We start from the raw sequence: 16,072 nt of genomic DNA, 5'->3' as shown, positions 1-16,072 counted from the left end.
ATTCAGTTCCCAGAATTGTAAAGGAAACTGATTTGCTTAAACCAGGAGAAAGCAATATGCCTAAAGATAATGAACAGAAAGGACATGATACATGTAGGACTGATTATATAGGATGTGTTAGAAAATGATTTTGTTCCTACATACAATTGAAAATGTTTCAAAATTTTATTGAAAGAGGCAGGAAGAAAGAAATCTGTACTGCCATACTAAATGTCATTAAAATGTTTGGATAAATATCTTCAGAGAGCACAGTGACGTTACTTTTATACCACCCCACCCTGCTTCCAACCACATTTTCCTTCCAGACCCTTCTCAGTAAGACATCAATTGCCAGTCATGGTCAGTGACTTTCATTCCCAAGTACTTTAGTGTCCTTGACCTCTTGACCTGCTCAACATAGGACTAATAATGCCTCTCTACAACTGGAATATATTACTGCAAATCATTTGTCTATCAGAGCTTTAAAGAAATGTTGCATTCTTTGAGTAAAAAAACTCACCTTTCATCACAGACAATTTTGTTTGACATGGAGTCCTCACAGCGGCAAATCTTGTCACAACCATCATTGAATGTCTGACCCTGTCTTAGTGGTATGCCATTATACACACAGAAGTCTAAAATGTACAGGTAACATCTCAGTACCTTATCTACATATCTGCTTACCTATCTTCCTACTGCAATATGTCTATTTTATTTCTAACTATCTGCATAATTAGTGACATAAATGTAATTTGGTTAGTTATCTGAAAGTTTTAATGACTGTGAGAATTTGCCCCCAAAAGACATATAGGAAATGAATCATATACAGTGTTAAATATATTTCTTAGATGATTAAATGGAAATTATTTTAGATTTTTCACTGTAATCCTGTATCGTGATTCAAGAAAATTGAGTGCCAGCAAAATGGAATAATGAGTGAACTATTATTTCTGAGTGCCAAGTACACATTTCTGGAGCACAGTCACACTAATAGCAGATTCAAAGAATTCTTACCCATCTTTGGCTGTGGATTTGGATTTGGATTTGGATTTGTTCCTGGTGTTGGGGCAAAGGTTTGTCCAGGTAGAGGAGTTGGGTTAGATCCAGGGAATGGGGTAGGGTTGATGTTTGGTGATGGAGTTGGGTTGGTGCAGTCAGGTTTCTTGCAACATGGATTAAGGGGATCGTAAACCATGACACATGTTGGCGGTAGTTGTGGATACCTTGAACAGCTGTAACAAGTTTGTTATATTTATAAATACAATGGGTGAAGATCAATTAACCTTTAAATGTACCTAGATACTGTACATGCTAAAACAAAAATCTCGTATCCTACAAACATTTATATACTTAGGTATAAGTCATCTGACTTCAGACAACAAGGAATATTTACTAAAGTAATATTTGCAGCACGTCTTAATGCAATGCCTGATAAAAAATACCTGGATATGTTTGGGTACTCTAACTCAAAAAAATATTAAATCTGCATTTATGAAATGGTCTTGTCATGTGTCTATGTCCAGTCAATGCACATTCATAAATTTAAATGTACATGGAAATATATCCAGAGCTATTACTTGTAAATTAAAACTGAAGATATGAAATAGCAGGAGTAAAGCTGACAATCAACTTACATGTCTGTACATCTGTATCTTCCATTCTCAGCATCGTAACACTCGCAATCATAATCACAACCATCTCTCCATCTCTGACCTTGAGTGTATGGCTGGCCCTTGTACACACACACTTCTGTAAAAAGGCAAAAATATGTAGCAGTGAGAGAGGTGAAAATACAGGAATTGATGAAAAAAGTATTCATCAAATTTGGTCAATGAATTTTCTACCACACAGGGATTTACAAATAAAGTATTAAATCAAATTAGGTCAATGAATATTCTGCCACACAGGGATTTATGAATGATGTATTGAATCAAATTAGGTCAATGAATATTCTGCCACACAGGGATTTATGAATGATTTATTGAATCAAATATCATCAATGAAAAATATACATCTAATGAAAATTTCTATTAGCAGCCACAATATTTAAAGATTCTATGGCGTAACATCTCAAATGCATGCATACACAGTGTCTGTGCTTCCTACATAGTTTGAAAACATCATGGTTTTTCACTATAGACCTTTCACCAAAAAACAGTTCCTACAATACTGACTGACATATAAGCAGTATCAGACTTCATACCTGTGCCTATACGACAATTAGTACATATAGTTAGACTGTTTTGAGATATTCTAAAATCCTCTTTGAACATGAACATTCATGTACTATGCAAACATCAATCAAAACAAAAAAGAATAATAAATTTACTTACTAGGTTGTGGCTGTGGTGTTGGGAAGGGATTGCTGCCAGGATTGGGTCCTGGGGTTGGTGACAGAGGGTTCATAGGGTTAGGAGCTGGTGTGAATCCTGGAGTAGGTACCATGCCTTAAAAGAGATTGGAAGAGCCATCATCAGAATCAGTCATAGCAAGTATTTTTGTTGTGTAAAATATGTAATTTTAGTTGGTATTGATAGTCATGGATTTCACATCAGGTGTAATATTAGCTGGTATTTAGATTAATGGATTTGACATCAGATGTCATTTTAGCTGGTATTTAGATTAATGGATTTGACATCAGATGTCATTTTAGCTGGTATTTAGATTCATGGATTTGGCATCAGATGTCCTTTTAGTTGGTATTTAGATTCATGGATTTGACATCAGATATCATTTCAGTTGGTATTTAGAATCATGGATTTGACATCAGATGTCATTTTAGTTGGTATTTAGATTCATGGATTGGACATCAGATGACATTTTAGCTGGTATTTAGATTCATGGATTTGACATCAAATGACATGTAATTGGTATTTAGATTCTTGGATTTGACATCAAATGATATCTTAGCTGGTATTTAGATTCATGGATTTGGCATCAGAAACTATTTTATCCACAGAAGGGTCATTGTTCTTGGCATCTTTAAATTTGTTGTTTGTAACAACTATATAATTTGTGATGGTACTTCATAACTACAGGATCTGTTCCTTTTCATGTGATTTTTTTTTTTTGATTTCTTCATTTGTATATTGAATACATTAAAGCAGCTTTTAAAGTGGTTGAATAACATTTTTTTACAATACTTGTTAGTGTAAAATCCACTTATGGATCATTGCCATCTCACCTCTGTCTGCGTGGGTTTGACTCTCGGGATCGGCCAATGTGGGTATATGAGATAGCTTGCCAGTAGCTTCTTGTGGGTCAGTGGTTCTTTCCGGGGTTTTCCCGGGTTCTTCCTCCACCATTTATACTGTCTACCTTGTATAGCCTATCTTGTGCTAAAAAATGGTGTTGAACCCAACAACAACAATGAAGGCAGAGAAGACTGACAGCAAAATTCTGCATTTATCTTCAAAAACATTATGAAAATTTTAAGCAGTGATGACAAGATTCAGTTCTACACTGTTGTATCAATCATAATATTTCTTTTCTTGCTTTTTTTTCAAAAAATGTCAAGAAATAGTGATATTTGTTTTTGACAGTGGAAACATCAACACAACATTCAATTCTGTTAAAGATTTACTGCAAGCCTATAACTCTGATAAATGGGAAATAATGCACTGTATCAAACCCTTGTATCTCTCTGTGAGTTACCTGGAGGATATGTCAATCCTGGTCCTGGGGTTGGAACATTGTATGGGTTAGGATTAGGATTGGGGTTAGGTGAAACTCCTGGGGCTGGTGTTGGTGTGGGATTGTTGGAACCAGTGATAGTGCCCTTGATGGGAGTGGGGATACTGCTGTTGGTCATGTCACACTTAGGGATCTGGCAACATATTGGATCCTTCGGGTCAGGTTCAAATATACATGTAGGGGCAATGTTGTTGTATGTGGGGCATCTAGAAAAGAACAAAAAGACATAGGTATCAATTATGTACTTACTTTTATATCTTCTTTCTTTTATGCATGCAACTTTCTCTTCATTTTTTGTTTTGTTTAAAGTGTGTCACTTATTGGAAAAATAGACCAGGTGTTACCTTACATAAAAGTATCAAATTGCACATAATCAGATGTAATGCATACAGGAATATAATGTGTACAGGGATATAATGTGTACACGGATATAATGTGTGCAGAGATTAATGAATACAGAGATTTAATGTATATAGTGATATAATGCATACAAGTATGTAACATGTACAGGGATATAATGGTAACAGGGATGTAATGTGTACAGGGATATTACTTGTACAGGAATATACAGAGCAATCCATATATAATGTGCAAAGAGATATAATGCATACAGGATATAATGTGTGTAGGGATATAATGCATACAGAGATATAATTTGTACAGAGATATAATTTGTACAAGGATATATTGTGTACTGGGATATAATTACATTAATACTTTAATGGCATGGAAATGGTGGTCTCTCACTATAACACCCCTCAGAGTACTGCAGAATTCCTATAATGTCAGCATGATCTAGAATTCCATTTAAAGGGTGCAACTGAATTTTGTTGTTGTTGCTCATTTTATTTTCAATTAATTCCATTTCTTCTATTCATTTTTTAAATGGGTATCAATATTTGTGGATTTGAAAGAAATGTCATATTCATCAATATATAAATTCATGAATTTGGGAAAATATCCTTTTGTTTCCTTGAAATGATCATTATTTATTGGTTCCATAATTTTGTAGGTTGTAGCAACTACAAAATCCACTAAAATTGGTACCCCACAAAATCAGTGAATTTACAGAACTAAAATTTTGTTGATTTTCTACCAAATACACCCTAGTAAGACACAGCCTTGCTTATAACACACCTCAGTATAAGGGGGACCAAAATTAAAACACAGTAAATTTATGTGACTTCCATGAACCATGCTGTATTAAGGGAGCACTGTAGTGAGAGTGCACTGTATTAAGGGAGCACTTAAGCATAATAGCATTAATCTAGGAGTCCCAGCGTTGATTTAACAAATGTTATAAGACTTGATTTAAAAATCAAATCAAGTTCAATCAGCTTTCACCTTATTTTACCAATTTTGTAAGTTTTAGTTGAGTTGGAAAATACTGACCAAATATTAAACCTGCTTTTGTTGCTAAGCAAAGGACTCATACATTTATTGTTAGATGTGTTTGAATTACCTTTCATTGCAGGTGTACAGTCCAGTTCTGCCATCATCACAAACACAGTTCTGTTTGCATCCATCTGTCCATTTCTGTCCTGTTGTATAGGATCTGCCACTCATGATGCATACATCTAAAATATACAAAAGATTCTAAATCAGACTACTGAATACCCCATAATTAACTTATTGCAGGAATCCATGGAACTTACCCAAACATGAAACCTGGTGATGACAGTAGTCTGATTTTCTATTAATATAATGTTTAACAACCAAACCCTTTTTGAAACAGAAAACCAGTCAAGAACCATTCATATATATTAACAAAGTGACATTGTCTAGAACAGAGTGGTCCAACATCTTCAACACTTGGACCAAAAATGTGCAGTTCATAGGCTCATGGGATGGGATGTGTGTGTGTGTGTGTGTGTGTGAACATAAAGACATTACTGAAGTTTTTCATAACAAAGATTCAAATTTCCCTGAATGACATTATTGGCAACTGTAAAATCATAGTTAATGTCCTCAAACTATCAAACAAATGAATGCTATCCATGTGCTAATAGACAAAATTTATCAAGATACGTTTAGAACAGTAACTTTTTAAGCACAATATTACAATGGTGTTGTTATTTCATGCAGATTATCAAAGATTTTATTGTACCAGGTTTTAACATTTGACAAATCAGAAAGTGCATTATATCTCCAGACTTGCTTAGAACTAAGCCTCACTCTGTGTGTGTGTGTGTGTGTGTGTGTGCAAGAGGTTCTTTTTATCCAAAAGCAAAATAATCAATATCCGATAATTAATCAGCCCACTTTTACTGAAATTAGTCTATTGCCAGTCTCACCTCTAGATACTGGTGCTGGCTGTGGGGTTGGAACTTGGATGGGGGTGGGGTTGATTGGTGATCCAGGTGTTGGAGAGTTGAACCCAGGTAGAGGTGGAGAAAGAGTAGGTCGTACAGTACTCATGCCAGGAACCATTGTGACACCGCTTGGAGGTGTGGGTGGCTGGTATCCAGGCTGTCCTGGATATGGATTTGGTCCAGGTGTGGGTGCAACATTGGGCTTTGGTGTGGGTACTAAGTCAGGACAATATGGTGTCTTGCAGCACCTGTCATTTGGATCCTCTACCATAACACAGTAGGATGGGATGTTGACATATTTTGGACATCTTTTGATAGAAAATAATGTAGCATTAAGCAAAATCAATGGTAAGTTTATAATTACAGAGAAAGACATATTGTTGCAAATAAAAATCAGCTTTAAAATGAAACTGCATTTAAAAAAGGTATTTACATACTGGTGTTCTAAGAATGTATTTATATACCAGTGTTCTAACAGAATGTATTTATATACCAGTGTTCTAACAATGTATTTATATACCAGTGTTCTAATAGACTGTAACTACATACCATATTTTAAATAGAATGGTTTTACATACCATATTCCAACAGAATGTATTTACACTCCAGTGTTATAACAGGATGCATTTATAAATTAGTGTTCTAACAAAATTTATTTATAAATCAGTGTTCTAACAGATTCCATTTATACATCAGTTTTCTAAAGAGAGAAAACATAAAAATAGAAAAAGTGACATGTTACATAACGTATGTAGTCTTACTTTGAAAGTAAATTGTATGTCACTAATAAAAAAAATGACTGCAAACTATAACAAATCCATCCCACTCTCAACCCTACAAAACAAATGAGAAAATAAAATGAAATCTCAATACAAGAAATTCTCATTGCAACTTTCACTGTATTTCACTGCAAAGCAACTTAATTGCAAATCCTTTTAATTACTGATCCATGTAGAAAACAATAAACGACTTGACCTCAAGAGCTAGTTTAGCTGTAATCATTATGTCTAAGACCAGATAAATATGCCCTGTTTAAGACAATCTGCCTTACCTCTCTGTACACTTGTATTGTCCAGAATTGTCATCCAAACACTCACAGATCAAGTTGCAGCCATCATCCCATTTCTGGCCCTGGACGTATTTTACTCCATTGTACACACAGAAACCTGACAAAGATTAGATAATATCATGTACTTCTAGGCTGTACTTTTTATTAAATAAACTAATTAGTACAATTTACTATATAGCACAGGGGTGTCCAACCTTTTCTCTTGATGGGTCACAGTGCTTTTTTTATTTAGCCTATGTTTTTCACTACCAGTTGGCACCAGTTTTGAAAGGTTGGTGGGCTTGATAGAAACCTTTGGTGGGCTGGATTCTGACCCATGGATTGTATGTTGGACAACCCTAATATAGAGTAACATTATTATTATAGTGTCATCCACTTTCAATCATATGATTCTTGTATTTGAATTATGCTATATGTTGGATAATAGTTTAATGATTAAACAATTTTAAATGAAATTGTTACGGTTGTTTTATTTTCAGGTAAGACTAACTAAATGTCAATAGAGATGATTCTACAATGACAGACCCCTTCTTTTTATCAAGTATGGTTTGTATTTAGTTAGAATGAAACACTTTATCATTGTGCTTAATCTAGTGTGTAGACCGATGGACAGACATACAGATGCACACATGGACACCGAAGTGACATTCAAGACAAACTTGACAGATACTAATGATTATAAAGAGTGAAAATATAATCCGATACATCTTCTATACTTTATTACAGCTTTTCTCCTCTATCTGATTATCACTGGATAGGTCATGACTTCATTGCCAATTACTTTGGCCAAAATCAAGAAATAAGAAAAGTAAATTTTTACACTCCACTCAAAATGGTTACCATGGTGAGTCACAAAGACTGGAGGATTGTTAGCTTGAACCATTGAGACACAGCTGCACAAGGCAGTCATGGAAAATAAGTAACAACGATTGTGACATTGACCAAAGAAATATTCCCCTCTTTATCACATTCTCAGTTACATATATATAAACCTTCAAAGTTCATGACTCTATACAAAGTTGCATTGCTATTGCCAATGCCAGTGTTCATCAATGCTATCTTTATACAAAGTTGCATTGCTAAAGTCTCTTGCTAGTGTTCATCAATGCTATCTTTGCACAATGCAGTTGAAGCTGGAGAGGTTTTTTCCTACTGTTCTTGCTATGTCTAGCCACCTGCTACCAAAGTGAGACAAAACCTTCTGCTGCTGTCTTTGTTATGTCCAGTTTCTGCTACCAAAGTGAGACAAAAACTATTTTTACAGTCCTTGTTATGTTATGGCAATAGCTGTGGCAGAAAGCATTTACAGACCCCCAAAAGTTTACCTACCTCTCTGACTTGGAGGTCGAGTAGGGTCAGGTTTGCTGAGAATGACTCCTGGTACTGCTGTGGGTACTGGCATTGGTGGAGGAGTGGCTGAGGGTGCCACAGTTGGGACCTGAGAGGGTGGGGCTACAGTAGACACCCCTGGTGGAAGAGGAGAGTGTGGATGGAATGGTGTGGGTTGAGGTGTTGGCTGTGGGGTGGGGACATATGTACACTGTGGCACTTGGCAACAAGGATCATTTGGATCAGTGACCATCACACAACCAGCATTGATGTTATTGAAAGTTGGGCACCTGTAAAGATATAAGGATATACAGTAAACGTCCTTTTTCATGCATTATTTCAAGTTTTAAAATCAAACACTTGTATACAAGAACCACCTCTGTTATTAGGGCCAAACTCTGAAGGTCCTATTCATACATTGACTAATATACCAAATAATTAAAAATACCATTTCTAACTAGACCCCAACTGACATAGTTAAACTGTCCTGTACACAGAATTAAAAACAGAACTCATGTTAGGAAAAAAATTCCATGTGTGGTGAAATAGGCAAAAACTTTATAAAAAGAACAAATAAAAGATACATATACTCTAAGATGCAAAGGTATTTGAAGTGCGCTTTTTTTTATCTATGTTTGGGTAACTATGACAACCTAAACAGTAGCTTTTAGGTTAATTGCAAGTATGTCTAATTGAGTGATGGGTCTATGGGATGATATGCATATGTTAATTACAAGGCACTATGCATTATCAATATTTGATTGATGATCATAATTTGAATATAAGGGCCTATGTAGTACAAATCTAGACTTTTAACATGATTTCCAGGAAATCACACATTCCATCATGACAAAAATGCTTTTAGAAAAGGGCTGGATTTTCCTAAAGGGGACAAACTGTAAGAAATTTACAACTGTAAAGCCTGTCTTGATGAAGATCTTATTTAACCAAAATCCCCTTAAAACTAAATACACTTTCCTGGTCCCATATCTTCTCTTGTTCAATAAAATTAAAAACTTTTATTTGGTATTGGCAGTTTTTGGGTCTTGGAGTTTTCTTTGTACCCCTCTGTAGGATGAGATGATCTCTCTTCTGAGGGAGACAATCCTGAGACTGGTGGGGTGGGGGCTGTTTAGAAAAGAGGTGAAATGTTGGGATTGCATTCATCCAGTGAGTATTGATATACCTGTCAAAGCAGTTGTAGTAGTTCATGGATGCATCGTCACATCGGCATCTCTGATTGCAGCCATCGTCAATTGTGTCTCCCTGTCTGAATGGTACACCATTGTACACACAGAATGCTGTTCAGGGAGAAAATTGGAAGAATTACAGAATAATGGTGGACCATATTTAACATGATGGAAAAAAACGAGTTAGACAGGAAGCCATGAGACAGGTTGGTCAAATCTGAGGTTTAAGAAACGAATCATCAATGTATAATGAGAAATGTTCATAGTATGAGATCAAATGTCTAAGTGAATTCCTTTAATTTTTGTTTTAATTTCACCTCAAGAAATATGGAAACAGTTATGATGTTGAATGAGTAGCATCTTTATTGTCAATTATCGAAACTAAATTTTAATTTTGATGAAATTTTTTGGAAATTTTAACAAATGGTATGTATAGCGATGCAGAGTTAGATAAATATTTGCATGGCTTAATAGTTAAGCAAGACATAAAAAGGAGAGGTGTGCAATCTGATAAGTTTCAAACGAAAAACCGGCAGGCATATATACAGACAGACAAGAGTAGGCAGACATACATGTCAGACAGAAATACTGACAGACAAGAGTAGGCATACATACATGTTAGACAGAAATACAGACAGACAAGAGTAGGCAGACATACATGTTAGACAGAAATACAGACAGACAAGAGTAGGCAGACATACATGTTAGACAGAAATACAGACAGACAAGAGTAGGCATACATGTCAGACAGAAATACAGACAGACAAGAATGGCAGACATACATGTCAAGACAGAAATACACACAAATAGCCTGAGTATACAAATATATATACAAACCACTCCGGTGGTCTAGTGGATAGAGCATCTCCCTCGAATGTGGGAGGTTGTGGGTTCAATCCCCGGCTGAGTTATAACAAAGACTTATAAAAATGGCACTAACAGCTGCCTCGCTTGGCGCTCAGCATTATGAGGTTAGTGTTAGGACCGGTCCGCCTGGTGTCAGGATAATGTGACTGAGTGGGACATCATGCTACATGTCTGCAGCATGATGCCCTAGTGCTAGACATCACTATAAACTGCCACATTGCAGACATCATAACGATTTGACTGAAAAATTGTTCAAGCTATGTTAAAAGTCCAAATCACACACACACACACATACAAATATATATGACAGACAGACATTTAGACAAGAGTATTTCTACTGACCCAGGTTGGGAGAAGGAGTGCTAGGTACATAAGGATTTCCAGGTGTAGGTGATACTCCTGGCTGGAGGGGTGGAGATAGAGTTGATACTCCTGGTACTGGTCTTGGAGTGATGTATGAACCAGGGCTGGGGGTGGGATTAACACCTTGGGTTGGGATAGGTTTGTTCCAATCACACTGGGCCACATAGCAGCAGAAGTCATTAGGATCTCTCACCATAGTACACTGGGGTGGTACTTGGGGATAGGATGGGCATCTGAAGAAATTTATTATAAAGAAAAAAAATTATTAATCCAAAGATCAAACAGACTGGTGTATGATTTGAAGGCCTGGCTGGATCTGCCCTGCAAGCTCTACCAATTTAACAAGTACATATTTCACCCGGGATGCCAGCACTGCTTTATACATTGCATTGCACAAGCTTAATAAATAAGGTATCTTTCGATATATGATTCTATTATTAACACAGAAAAGTTTTAAATTCATTCTATTTCAATAGACAAATCAAGTGCTCAAAACAAAATTAAACCAAAAAACTTAAACTCCAGAAATTTTAACCTTAAAGTGTTATATGCTAGCATACTTTATACCAAAGGTTTAAAAATCTTTAAAAATCCACTTGACTACAAACTTTAGCTCATCCAGAATAAACTCTTACTTAACCAGCGATTATAAAAATATAAAAGTTGACAATGTCAATGACCTAAATTTGATCTTGTAAAAAGTTGTTTTCTGAAACTTTTATTCTTCTAATATCTGCTGTAAGTAATTACAAATCAAGACCAGTCTGCTGTCCTTTATTTATACTGAAGAATGTGAACAAAGCATTTGTACAAGCTTGATCAAAACAAATAGATAACACACTTTCTGTAGAAAGTAAGGAATTTCAGTGAATATGGTCAACAATATTCTCAACAGAACATCATTTTCATTATTCATCAATCAGCACAGAATAAATACTTGCTCAGTCATGCATATGACTGGAAAATTCACTTGTCTGCTGGAAATCTTCATTCACCATTGTGCAATTGGGCAAGTTAATTTTCAACTACTGGATACATCGGTAACACATTTTTAAATATTCCAATTTACCAGGTGACATATTTTTATCAGTGGTTTCCTAAAGACCAAACCTTAATTGTCCATAGTTTGTCATACCAATTATAACAGTTGATGTAACATCAACAGATTTAAAGAAACTCATTAAATATGCAGATAGCTAATGTTACATATCTTCTAATTAGCTGTGTTATCTCCCCTTCCTGCATCAATGGCAGTTTGCATGAATTAGCTGGGTTTGCTCCCCTTCTGTATCAATACTAGTTGACAAGAATTAGCTCAAGACAGGTCACAATTCTTTGTAAACACTTTCATCTCTATTAAGACCATCTCATATGTGACTCAGCATGTTCACAAATCCCATAGCTGTATTTCATTTAATTGTCAACAGTTTATCACAACATCAGACTCATAGGATTCACCAGGAATGGCATCACCCATAATCAATATGGATGAACATACAAGAAAAGAAAAGAAAAAAAAACAAGAGAAAAAACCCCATTACAAAAAGAAGTTAAATGTAATCTGCTGCTGAAAGAGTGACTAAGAGAAATACTAAGTGAGATGTCTCAAGAACAAAGGTTCTTCAGAATGGAAATATCCACTGTTCATTTTAATTATTTTAACTGATCTTACATTTTAACCATTTATGGTATTATGATTTAAAGCTATTTTTTCATCTATTTCTTTCTTTGCTTAAATTTATTCTTCATTCATCAAAAATATTTACTTCAAATGAAAACTATAACATCCCATTCCAATTATCATGTAGTTAATTATGAGGGCCTTGGAATGGATTTTATTCAAAATGACCAGTTTTTGTCATTGTCCACTGACCTCTCTGTACAAACATATTTTCCAGTCATGCTGTCGATGCATTCACAGTTATAGTCACAGCCATCCCTCCATCTCTGACCCTGGATGTAGGAGTTGCCATTGTAGACACAGACCTCTGTAACAGAAATGAGATATGAACCTTGTTAATGCATGTCCAATGAGATGTCACAAATTTATGTGTAACTTAGTCATTTTTCTGAACTTCACTTGACTGAACAACATAACAGTACAGTTGGCAAGTAGTACAAAGATGTGTGTGTATGTTGTTGTCTGTCTGTTTCTTTGTCTGATACTCACGTCTTGGTGCAGGGGTTGGTGCTCCACTTGGGCCGGGGCCAGGTGTGGGAGAAGCATATGGATTGATAGTTGGAGGTGGTAGGGTTCCACTTCCTGTCACTGTGGCATGAGGTACGTTGGTATAGTACTGGGGCTGGTCTGTAGTGCCAGGGGTTGGGGTTGGGTTTCCATTAAGCCCTGGTAAACACTGAGGCACCTTACAGCAGATGGGGTCATTGGGGTCAGGCACAAGAGTACATTCTCTGGGGATGCTGGTATATATCTTGCACCTAAAAATAGAGATACAAACACCATCGTAGCCATAATGAGCACCATCATAGACATACAGCAAATGAAGAAAAAATACAGTTGTAAATTAATTACATATGTACTATATAATAAATCAAACACTGACACTGCAGCATTGATATCCAAACTGAACTGATTGAAACTTTGATGTCCCTGTGATGTCATGTCACCTATTTGATGCTGTTAGAAACTTTGATGTCCTTGTGATGTCATGTCACCCATTTGATGCTGTTAGAAACTTTGATGTCCCTGTGATGTCATGTCACCTATTTGATGCTGTTAGAAACTTTGATGTCCTTGTGATGTCATGTCACCCATTTGATGCTGTTAGAAACTTTGATGTGCATGTGCTGTCTCGTCACCTATTTGATGCTGTTAGAAACTTTGATGTCCTTGTGATGACATGTCACCTATTTGATGCTGTTAGAAACTTTGATGTGCATGTGATGTCATGTCACACATTTGATGTTGTTAGAAACTTTGATGTGCATGTGATGTCATGTCACCTATTTGATGCTGTTAGAAACTTTGATGTTCTTGTGATGTCATGTCACCCATTTGATGCTGTTAGAAACTTTGATGTGCATGTGATGTCATGTCACCTATTTGATGCTGTTAGAAACTTTGATGTCCTTGTGATGACATGTCACCCATTTGATGCTGTTAGAAACTTTGATGTGCATGTGATGTCATGTCACCCATTTGATGTTGTTAGAAACTTTGATGTCCTTGTGATGTCATGTCACCCATTTGATGTTGTTAGAAACTTTGATGTGCATGTGATGTCATGTCACCCATTTGATGTTGTTAGAAACTTTGATGTGCATGTGATGTTATTTCACCTTGGTGATGATGCTTTCATTATGGAAATATAAATATATATTAAACAACTAAACAGCCATCAACATCCTAGAATACTCAATGATAAGATTATCTGTGAAATTGCCATAATGATAAATCAATAATTAGTTTTGCAAACTTGACAGGCAAACAGGAGGAAATAAACCACATGTGCAAAATGTTGTGTACTTTTATAATCATAAGTCATTTCATTCATTTGTAATTAAAATTCATAAAATGTGGATTCTATAAATATCTAAACTTGCAACAAGGATTCTGTGGTGTGTAATCTACCTGGCATTTTGTATCATGCACTGGCTGGTGATGTAACTTGCCTGGATTTGCCTTGCAAAACTTTAATGCAAATCTTCATACAAAATATCAATACTACTGCTGGCACTGTTTCTATCTACTGACCGACACAAAATGTATCTACCGACCAACACAAAATCTATCTACTGACCAACACAAAGTGTATCTACTGACCAACACAAAATGTAAATCTTTATAGTGTAGCTGATACATCCTAACTACCTGTCTGTACAGACAAGACAGAACTGTACAGAGGCATATCCACTTGGTGTAGTAGATACTTCACAAAATACCTGTCTGTACAGACAAGACAGAACTGTACAGAGGCATATCCACTTGGTGTAGTAGATACTTCACAACCTACCTGTCTGTACATCTGTAATAGCCTGTCTTTCCATCCTCACAAACACATCTTCTGTCACAGCCATCATCCCACTGCTGTCCTGCGGTGTACTCCCTACCATTCATACGGCACACCTCTGTGAAATCAATCAACAATGAAATGTCAGAGTGATTGCCAAATGTTTCATGGCATCACATGAACAGACTGTCATTTAATACAATTAATATTGTCTGTCCAACATCAAAGAATTTGGAATCAGATTTTAAAACAATTAACTGCTTAAATAAGAGTTAATTCGAGTTCTGTTGTCTCTCGCACAGGAAATGTAATATCAACGTAAGATACAGACAGGATATCATCATAATAATAAACACATTATGTGAAATCTTAACACAAACAGAACTTCATGAAAATTTAATTTAATTTATTTATTTGACACTATTCGTTTTATAAATAATGTATTAAAACATATAAGTGCAAAGGTACTTGTAACATGGTTTGGCTAAAACTGGAAAAAATTAATTTTATTTTAATCTTATAGATCGGTTTAAATTTTTATAATATAGCAAATACAAGTAGAAAACTGACTGCATGTTTATTTTTGTACAAGTCAGCTAAAAATAAAACTGTCAAAGCAACTGTATTAGATCTGACACAAAATGGTGTACTCATAATACATATACAAAGGGACAACTGATTTAAACAGACAAGCCATGGTGGTACCATTTACTTGAATTATTATTTTAGCTTATAATTATTGGACACATGTTTGTGTAAAGGGCATGTACAAATCTCAAGACTGTCTACTAACTACAAGTTTACTGTATAGAGTTAATGATGATAATGAGTGTGTTTCCTCATAGTGGTAACACCATGCTTTGTACAGATAAAAAGTTACTAAGATAACAGAAATAAGATATTTTTGTCATTTATTATTTCACTTACCCTTTGGTTGTGGCATAGCTGTTGGAGGAGCTGGAGTGGGCATTCCTGGGATGGGGCTCTGGGTATGGCCAGGCACGGGGGTAGGGAAGGTTTGTCCTGGTCCAGGGGTGGGTGTATTAAAGGGACCTGGAGTAGGGTTCAATGGATTTGATGGTCTGGGAGTTGGAGCAGGTGTTGCACACTCAGGAACCTTGCAGCAAGGATCATTGGGGTCACTAACAAGTCGGCAGTTGGCAGGTACACTTGGGTAAACTGAACATCTGAAATGTTAATATCATAAACAATAATTGTGATGAAAAAGAACTAAATTAATTTTTAATAAACACCTATCAAAAAACATTGATCAAATAACACTCACCTTTATTAGCATCA

General features: G+C 35.8%; 1 protein-coding gene across 2 annotated transcripts in view; it reads right to left on the bottom strand.

Annotated features, from left to right (window-relative positions):
• LOC149785887 (uncharacterized) overlaps window positions 1-16,072 on the bottom strand; it is an 87,578-nt gene that overhangs the window by 31,406 nt on the left and 40,100 nt on the right. For both annotated transcript variants that reach the window (XM_089979877.1, XM_089979878.1), the window contains exons 36-50: window positions 15,701-15,960; window positions 14,777-14,891; window positions 12,973-13,241; window positions 12,676-12,790; window positions 10,782-11,035; window positions 9,569-9,683; window positions 8,383-8,672; window positions 7,036-7,150; window positions 5,967-6,292; window positions 5,135-5,249; window positions 3,634-3,878; window positions 2,313-2,426; window positions 1,614-1,728; window positions 994-1,211; window positions 500-614 (exon numbers count right to left, since the gene is read on the bottom strand). In XM_089979877.1, the coding sequence (XP_089836003.1) occupies window positions 500-614; window positions 994-1,211; window positions 1,614-1,728; window positions 2,313-2,426; window positions 3,634-3,878; window positions 5,135-5,249; window positions 5,967-6,292; window positions 7,036-7,150; window positions 8,383-8,672; window positions 9,569-9,683; window positions 10,782-11,035; window positions 12,676-12,790; window positions 12,973-13,241; window positions 14,777-14,891; window positions 15,701-15,960 (2,781 nt within the window). The remainder of the gene's footprint in view (window positions 1-499; window positions 615-993; window positions 1,212-1,613; window positions 1,729-2,312; window positions 2,427-3,633; window positions 3,879-5,134; window positions 5,250-5,966; window positions 6,293-7,035; window positions 7,151-8,382; window positions 8,673-9,568; window positions 9,684-10,781; window positions 11,036-12,675; window positions 12,791-12,972; window positions 13,242-14,776; window positions 14,892-15,700; window positions 15,961-16,072) is intronic.

Source organism: Sinohyriopsis cumingii, chromosome 13, assembly GCF_028554795.1.
Source record: "Sinohyriopsis cumingii isolate HCF-2022 chromosome 13, ASM2855479v2, whole genome shotgun sequence".
Lineage (NCBI taxonomy): Eukaryota > Metazoa > Mollusca > Bivalvia > Unionida > Unionidae > Sinohyriopsis > Sinohyriopsis cumingii.
This window is presented reverse-complemented; position numbering and strand designations above follow the sequence as displayed.